We start from the raw sequence: 9,338 nt of genomic DNA, 5'->3' as shown, positions 1-9,338 counted from the left end.
AATAAAATATAGAAACTGTAATATCCTAAAAGTCGGGGTATCACAGTACAGGTATAATGTCTTTCTGTAGGAAGTCATGACACATAAGATAGGGTTTCACTAGGCTAACAAATGTTTAAACCTAATTTTTTAGATGTGTACTACTCATGTGAAACAAGCTGCAATCATTTGCCCCAAGAAACAGAGTCTTCAATCAACAACCAAGGTTTGACGAGCTAAATTTATCTGTGTTCCAATACTAAAATGAAAAGCAAATAGAATATTAAAATATAGGTCTGATATTTTATACATAAATATATAGGCCAAGTCTCAGATGTTTGTTGTTAGAAATCGCGCCAGCATAGTAACACACAACAACACTCAGGTTCATCCGCAATTAGGCATTCTAAATTCTTAGTGTAATGTTACTTTAGATTTCACATATCCTATGATACTCAGATTCAAAATGGTCAATTGTAAATCAATCAGTGGCATGCAGTAGTTGTATTAATCTATTGACAGAAGTTATGAAAGATTTGCCAAGTGTAACTATAGCCGAAGGTAACACTCTAATACAAATTAGTCACCTATAGCATGATATACTATGTTCATAAGCAGTAATGACTTGCAATTATTGATATAGGGTGTTCATCTTCATCGGCTGTGAACACTAGGAAAACATCCTCTCAGAGGAAGATATTGAAGCAGAGGACAGGTTAAAATATTCAAATATGTAAAAACACCACACATTTTATACATACACCCCAAAAAAACTAAACATTTATAAGAATAAGTTGTTTCTAACTGTATCAAAATTATTTATTAGTGCAAGCTACTGCAATGAATAAAGAAATTGCAAAAAGAAGCAGCTTGGACGACGTAAATAAGATAAATAGACACCTAAACTAAGTGTTTTTAAAATGACTGAATATAAGATTCTAAACCAAATTTTATCATATATAGGCAAAGCTGTGACAGCCCCACCTCCCCCTAAGGCGAACCAAAGGGTTCGGCAGGCCGCCTGCCCAACTCTCGCCGGGACTCAGTCGTTTACTCAAACAAATTCGAAATAAAACCACAAGAATTCATATAACAAAAATTGAAAACTTAAAGCGAAACTTATATACATTGCTATCTCAAAAGGAAGTACAACTATCGAATATACAAAGGTTCTCAATTCACCATACAATCAGCCCGTGCCAAGCACTAGGGCGAGAACCATTACCAAAACAAAGAGTTAGACCAAGCTAGTCTATACCAAGCTCTCATCCTTGCGTGCCTTCCCCTGTTAAGGAAAACAAAATTAAAGGGATGAGCTAAACGCTCAGTGAGGTTCCGAACAAATAATCAAATAATCAATCCAATACATTAAACATGGAGCATCAATAATTTAAGAGACATTTACCATGGAAAGCGATATTAACACATACATTAAAAGGATACGGGCTCACAAGGAGTCATTTGTTCGTTCGTTCCTTCGTTCTCCTGACCTTTCCCCTTATTCTTCCGATCGTTTCAAAATGAAATTTTGTAAGTAAAACCCCTCGTTCGTTCGTTTGTTCATTTCATTCACCCCCTCATGGACATTGGCCAGGCTCCACCAACCTACAAGGTAATACTCGAGTATACCAACGTTCACACCCAGGGTCACCATATCGCCCGACCGAGTCCGCTTCTAACTCGAGTCGATCGGTAACGAAAGGCAGGACCCAGTTCAACCAAAAGGCTTACATCATGCACAACTAATGTATTAATCATTAAATCATTTAAAATTTCACATTTCATTTAGGTCGAGCACGATAAAGTACATGCTCGCCTAGAAAATTCGTTTTGGAAATCGTTTAAAACACGTAACACCTTATCAAACAACAACAACAAGTCATGAAGTCAAGGAGAATATAACAAGCAGGGAACACTCACCTATGTATGCAAAACAACGTGCAAAATATCCTTCCGGATATTATCCTCAGTCACCGAGAAAACCTAAGATTAAATGAGAAAAAATATTACAGCTCATCTAGCGCAAACAATTAGGTGAAATCAAAGAACCCCTGGACAAATGATGAGTGGAACGTATAAAAAGACTTTAAAGTGAAATGAGGACATTTGGACCCGTGGACAAAAATAACTAGGGTTTCATAGTCCAAACGTAAAATCCAACTCAAAAGGGTTATAAAATTTTTCAATAGAAACACTTAAATCAAAGGCATGTCGGAATCCAGATAGGTAGGCTAAGAAATACTATTTTCGGGATCGTTTATATGGTTCAAAATCATCTCATATCTAAGTAGATATTATAGACTAAATGTTTTAATGAAATCCATGAAAAAGGGAGGACAAAATACCCAAGAAAACCCTAAACCACTCCTTTTTATTTGGTAAGTGTAAGTAAACATTTGGAGTTTCCAATTGAAAAAGGATCATGTTTTAAGATGGAAAACGGTCATAGTATTTGCCAAACGAAAATATACAAATTCAAATAGAAACTTAGCCCTCGAGCGAAAATTTGGGCAGCACGCCCTTTGTATTTACCTATTTTTCCAGCCATTTATGGCTTCATTGTTTTTCTCAATCAATCCCAAAGTCACACACAATATCATCTCATTTCAATAGCCATTCCAAAGGCTCAAAGTCATATAAGTACAAAAATCAAGCTAACAACATGTATGAAGTTTAACAAAAGACAGATTTGACGGGTTTTGCGTAACGGACACATCCGAAGCTACGCTTATCGGATTGGGATGTAATTTTTATACCGTTTCGAATCTAAGACAGAGGGATACAATTTTGATGAAGACCATTTAGTCCAAATTCCAGTATAACCTAGTCAAATTCCCAATTCCCAGAACCAAGTTCCAACTAATCAGCTAATTAACTGTACTACCTTTAAATGGCTATATCTCAGGCTACCAAAGTCCGTTTAAGGCGTTTTTGGAGGCGTTGAAAAGCTAAGACAAAGACCTACAACTTTAATGAAGACCACTCAGTCCAGTTGTCACCCTAACCAAAACAATTCCAGATTTTCCAGTTCAAAATTCACTGCGGAAATCAACTAGCAGTCCTGCTTCGCCATTCATCAGATGAGCGACGAAGCGTTTTTTTTTTTTTTTTTAATACCGAACCAAAATAAATGAAAATTAAAACTCTTTTTACTAGTAGCCTCACCTCTCAATTGCAGCGACCCCTTATTCAGCAACCCTCCCCACGTAACCCCAATTTTCTGAACTTTTTCAATTTTAACAATATTCTTAGAAATTCGCCGTGGTTTTCCACAATTCTGCAACCAATGAGACAAGTTAATGGCAGCATAAACAGAAAAATACAGCACTCGGGTTCCTTTCAAAAAGGCAACAGCAGTTGCAGGGCAGTCATTGCCTGCAAGAGCACAGGTTTCATCAATTGATGATGATTGTGCTCAAAATTGATGACATGAAAAAGCCTGTTCACTTGGCCATGATCATAACAAAGGTTTCGAGAGCAGGGAGTGGAGGCCAGGATGATAGCTACAAGCAAAATCTTGCTGCATCAGAGGCTTGCACTACTCTTTAGAAGGTTCTATTGCATATTTAGAAAGGCACAAACATTATATCTGGCAAGTTAGGGATGAGCAAAGGAACACAGCCTTGTTCTGAAGTCAAGAAATCTTGCAAGTATATTATTTATTAATTAGCTGGAATGAGGAAACGATTTTTGAACTGGTAAGTAGCTCGAAAGGGTCGTGTTGGATGCCGCCATGGAAGAATTTAACGTCTTCGTCTCTGTCTGTTCCTTGGCCAGTTGAGCAAAAAATTCCCCTCTCTGCAGAAGCAGATTTAACAGCTTCCTTCACCATCTGAAACTGCATTGGATTAGGCTTTAGCCTCTTTCCTAGTTTTTCCATGAAGGATTTCCTCAATCCCTTTTGCATGTGAAAATCACCTCTCCGTTATGAAAAATCAGAGGGTAAGATTTCCATATTGGCTCCAAAGAAGCATAATCATTTAACGGTCTAAAGCCCTTAGCGAAAAGCTTACATCCAAAGGCAGGGCAAGATGCGGAGGAGGACAAGCAATGGATCAAAGCTCCAAAAGTGCAGGCAGTTGAAGTAATTAGATAGGTACAGGCACAAAGTTATAGAGAAAAAACAAGTTGTTAACGTTCCTCTGAATAATGGCAAATGTATGGTATAATTCACTATATCATGTATGAATTTCTATGACAAAAAGGGTACAAAGAAATAATCTCTCCCTGACATTATAAAGAATAAGTCCCAAATGTAGTAACTCTTGAACCTTCTCTGAGTATCAGAAGTATGAAGCCGCATTTGACAAGATATCTCCGGTGCACATCATTTGTATCTCCGCTTTGCTTCTCCATAAGCAACAACCCCCATAACAGTCATCGTATAGCCAGCAAGGCCAGTGAAGGTTACAGGATTGCGGAAAATAAGAATTGAGATAACCACAGCAACAGCGCCTTTCGCATTGCCTAATACCTGACAAAGTTCAGAAGATCATAATAGGACCAGAATAGCTGGAGCCATACATGCATGAACATTTGCTTCTTAGAGTCTGTGGCATAGATCCCCAAAAGACCATAGTCATTATGTTTTTAACACAGGAAGCAGGTACCCTGCAATTATGTCTTCTCATTTAACACAGTAATATTTACTTAGTGGTAGCATCATTAACCTTACTTTGCCCCAGCCCCAGCGCAATATGCTTTTTCTTTTACAGTCTATGCCTCTTACTAAGCTGCTACAGAAGAAGGCATTTTGCCAACTTTCCGAGCAGCATCGATTGTCCAGTCTATGTTTTGTTTTCTCCTATTGGTTTTGAGCAGTTACTGCTTGAAAGTTATCACAGTGTCACTTTATCATATGCTATAGAGTTAACGGCCTACCATGCCCCAGGAGATACAACCAGGTTTGCACCTACATAAGAAATTGAAAAACCCAAAACCAAAGCTGTTCCAATTTGATGAAACAACCATATGAAGGTTCAATAAAAGCACTAAATCAGCCCTAAGGAGCACCAGCCTCAAAAAAGTGAAGTATCCATGGGGTAAGAGAATAAGAAAAGCTCAAGTAGAAAAGAAAGAAAAGCATGACTATTCATGACATTTATATCATGACATGGGTATTGAGGATTAGATGATTATGACAATATTATTTGGCCAAAACTCAAGCAAGATATATATTCTTCCAGTAAATTTTATAACAAGTGCATCTACTAGACAAAGCAACTCCATCTACAAACTTGCACATCCATAGGCACACCCACAAAGAAATACACGGTACCAACCTGGAGCGTTAGTGCACTTGTATGCTTAGTCACCAAGAAATTGCATAGGTTGGCTCCATAGGCCATTGTGGAATTGAGTAAAAGAAGTATTGTCATGTATCTATGCTCTATCCCAAGCGATACTGTAACTTCCAAGACATTTGGCTCCATTATGATTGCTGCAGGCAATAAAACTACAAGAGCAATTGGGGACATATAAAGGAGCAAATTCATGGAGTTTAATTTCTCCCTGAAACAACAATGGTGAATGTATCAAAGTAAAATCAAAATATTAATTGAGGGCTGAAAAGTGCAATGCACGACTTGGACTAGAAATCAAAGCAGTATGCTCACAAGTGGCAAACAATTTAAAGAAATCCACAGAAGAAATTTCAGATTTCCAGGTCCAACTAGTAGTTCTTTGGAGGATTTGCATAAATGTGAACCAATCTCTCACTGTACCAAACCATAGTGGGTACATGCGGAGACAAAATGTGCATTAACAGTTCCGGCGCAATATGCAAGATGATTTTTAGTTGGTTATGATTGAAAAGAGAGGAAACCAAAAATAAAATCAAAGACATGCATAGCATACAGTAACAAGTTGAAAATGAAGGCAAACAAGGAGAGCAAGAATTGCTTCCACAATAAGCATAAAGGTGTAATCTCATTGCAGCAAACTCCTTTTGTGGGAAGACTATGCTTACATGTCAATCTACATAGTTTTGCATATATTTCTCATTCAGGACAACACTTGCTTTTTGTTTTTCTCACAATATTAAGGAATTGTTAACCATTGTTTGCACATTGCCAACAAAAAGCTGGCAGGTGAAGTACCAAATGCAGCAAATGTCTTACCCTTCTGAAGAAAGAAGTACGCCTTGAAGAACAGACTTAAATGCTCTAGCAGCAGTTGCACCAATGCACATAATAAATCCAAATAAATGGAACATTGGCTCTCCCTGTAACCATATAGCATAGTTTTAGTTCCACAAATTCTGAAAACACGATCAACAAGTCACCAAATTCCAGTTTTAGAAGACAAAGAATTCAGTAGATCCTAATGTATTTTAGAACAGATTGGAAAATTTATAAAGAAAACTGATAGATCTATTTACTTGCTCTGTCATCCATTCAATCGAGACATGTAATGGGTGATAAAGAAAGTATGTAGGACTTGAACCAGAATATTGACATAAAAATTGAGACAATAAAACAGCACAACTTATACGCCAAATACAAATGGAAAAGCACTTTTCATTAGCCATACCACTCTGGTTCTCAGCTTCAATCAGTCTATAAGATATGAGGGAATATATATCCATCTTCACTAGTTGAATTTAAAGCATGACTCACGCACAGCACAAGACTGTTCCTAACGCATTAGCTCTTTTTTTTTTTAACCCCATTGTTTTAGCTCTGTTCCATAACTATTCAGACCTGAAATGCCTCTTTAAATATGTATAATGCTGCACTTATTTCTTTCAAGTTTGAAACTTTTGCTTCAGCATTTTATTAGAAAATGAAGCATTTCTTTGGAGGGTTATTAGACAAATAAACCGTTGATGTGTTCCCCACCAACAGGGAAAAACTTCATCTTGAGTGTGTAGGAAGTACCCAGGTTTTTGAAATACCCTATGGCCTGAGTGCAGTGCTTCAGACTCTAAACTTGCTTTTAGATTCCCTAATTCATTCTGACACTTCACCCCAATCTTACACCTACACTTTCGGATATTGAACTTAGTCCTCAAGAATGATAACATGCATTTGACATTGACTTCCTTATAGGTTCTTCTCATTCACATGCACAAGCAACACAACACAACCATGTGACATGACACTTACCACAACTAAAGGAAAGTTATCTTTGCTTCATTTCAAAGCCTCCCTCCAGCCCAAAAATTGATCCTAAGGAAAATGTACATATGCATGCAAAGTTGCAAATCTCAAGAAGCACTGCACATGATCCAATGAATCCCACATATAATCAGCAAGTTGCATAAATATAAACTGAAGAAATGCCAGGCATGACCCAATGCTTGTACACATAACCAGAAACTACATAATCATAATCTCAAGAACGCAGTCACATGATCCGGTACTTTTAGAACCTGAACGTGACCAGAAAATTTCTGATCACGTAACTTTGAGTCAGATGCATTCTTGATTCAATTTATTCATATAAAATTACCTAAACACGTTCACAAAGTTAAGTAAAACCTAGATAAAATCTTGTATTTCCACTCAATAACTATTAGCATTTAGCCTAGAAGTCCTCAGAATTAGTATTCTAGACTTGCATAAACTTATACTCTTAAAGAGTGCTGGCATACATCAGACATTGACTTTTTGAGGTCTCTATTACTCCACATGCATAAGAAGCAAAATAATACAGCCTTCCAAGTCCACTAATTTAGTATTTGATTAAAGGCCCAAAACTTCTACAACGCAATGGGAAAAAAAAAGTAATCTTTATTTCAAATTGAAGAAACAAATGCCCGCAAAATAAGCAACTAATATACAGTAGCAACACTAACAACATCTCAGATCTGATCTTCAAATGTTAAATTGGCATCCACAGGAAACGACCTTAAAAACAAACAAACAAACAATTTAAATAGCCGAAGTTGAGCTCCAGATCAGCAGCAAATCAACGAAATATACAAAACCCACCCAAAAGATCAAAATTTTTCTGCATTAGGAAAGCACAAATCACAGTGCAATTAATTCAGATAATTAAAAAAGAAAGAAACCATGAAAATAAAATCCTTCAAAAATGGATCTTAAATGCAAAAAAAAGAAAAACATATTAAAGCGAAAATTTAACATACCCCACTGGCAATGACTACCCCACCGACGACAGGAACAAGACAGAGATAGGTAATCCAAGCTTCCCTTTTGAGGGTCATGAGATAAGCAAACAAAGCTGTGAAAAACGGTGTCGTGGCACCCACAGCTTGATTGAACGACACTGGTAAATACTTGAGAGAAATGTTGCCACCCACAACAGAGGCACAAAACACAATGCTGAGAGTTGCGATTCTGAGGAATTGGGACATTGATTTGATCCTCTGAAATGGGACAATTTTCAAGAAAACAATGGAGACATAACTGAGGAGTGCACAGGCTGCCATGTGGCACATTGTCAGGAAGACTGGGAAGGCAAAATGATAATTTGAGAGCAAGAATTTGTTAAGGAGAATGACTCCTATGTTACTCGAGTACCATAGGATAATGAGTGTTGTAATGAATAAAGCTTGCTTCTTTGATGCTGCTGCTGAGGCTGATGATGATCACATTTTCTGATCTGGGCTGGGATTATTTTATCATATGAAATTCAAGGATTTCTTTTTTCCTCTCTTCTCGTATGGGGGAAGGCGAAGGAGAAGATGGAGGTGGAAGTGGTGGAAGAGGTGAAAGTTTTCTCTTTTCTGGGCCTTTTTTTTTTTCGGTGGGCAAATATTTCTAAGCTGCGATCACCCTGTTATTTTTGGCCTTGGTTTGGGATGCAGCCATTAAGGGGTGTGTCCTCACAGTATCAATGTGATGGTGCCATGCCTAGGGGGTGCTGTTTGTGTTTTGTTGTGACTGAGCAACTGTTTGTGTGTTTTGTGTGTGATTTTATAGGTGTCATGTCATGTTGGGAGTGAAAAGTAGGATTTCTTTAAAAACAAAAAACAAAGGAGACAGCAAAACACTTCTTTTAACTGATTTGTCTAACGCGTGCTCTATTAAGATATATTTTAGGTATTATTTTTTAAAAATATAAAATTAATTAAAAAAGTAAATATAAAAAGAAGTAGGCAAAATTAAATATAAATGCAAGAGATTATAATGATTGTTAATATATATATATATATATATATATATATGGTAAGTTAGGTAAATATTAAATATGTTGTCGAGGGTTCTAAGAATATCCGTTAGAAAAATTCTTTTTTTTTTAATGTTTTTGCAATTTGCACTGTGGTCTGAAATAGGGATTGAGGGAAATCCAATTATCAAGTATGGGAAATCCAATTACCATTGAATTCAAAACCAAGGGACACCAAATCCTTATTGTACGAGTGAATTGAAACAATCTTGATTTTTTTACTT

The 9,338-nt window shown here is 36.9% G+C and overlaps 1 protein-coding gene across 1 annotated transcript; it reads right to left on the bottom strand.

Annotated features, from left to right (window-relative positions):
• Positions 1-4,030: 4,030 nt before the first annotated feature.
• On the bottom strand, positions 4,031-8,830 carry LOC113691418 (UDP-URONIC ACID TRANSPORTER 1-like). Its single transcript, XM_027209543.2, has 4 exons — positions 8,072-8,830; positions 6,099-6,202; positions 5,262-5,490; positions 4,031-4,453 (listed from the first exon to the last, which is right to left on the bottom strand). The coding sequence occupies exons 1-4, from the start codon at positions 8,381-8,383 to the stop codon at positions 4,307-4,309; spliced, it is 792 nt and encodes a 263-aa protein (XP_027065344.1). The 5' UTR covers positions 8,384-8,830; the 3' UTR covers positions 4,031-4,306.
• Between the last annotated feature and the right edge of the window lie 508 nt (positions 8,831-9,338).

This window comes from Coffea arabica, chromosome 6c (assembly GCF_036785885.1).
Source record: "Coffea arabica cultivar ET-39 chromosome 6c, Coffea Arabica ET-39 HiFi, whole genome shotgun sequence".
NCBI classification, from domain to species: domain Eukaryota; kingdom Viridiplantae; phylum Streptophyta; class Magnoliopsida; order Gentianales; family Rubiaceae; genus Coffea; species Coffea arabica.
This window is presented reverse-complemented; position numbering and strand designations above follow the sequence as displayed.

Coding starts and splice junctions, on each gene's coding strand:
- LOC113691418 (XM_027209543.2), bottom strand. CDS start 8,383: ATGTGCCACATGGCAGCCTGTGCACTCCTCAGTTATGTCTCCATTGTT. Junction 5,491..6,098: donor GTACTTCTTTCTTCAGAAGG/GTAAGACATTTG, acceptor TTGTTGTTTCAG/GGAGAAATTAAACTCCATGA. Junction 4,454..5,261: donor CAAGTGCACTAACGCTCCAG/GTTGGTACCGTG, acceptor GAACTTTGTCAG/GTATTAGGCAATGCGAAAGG.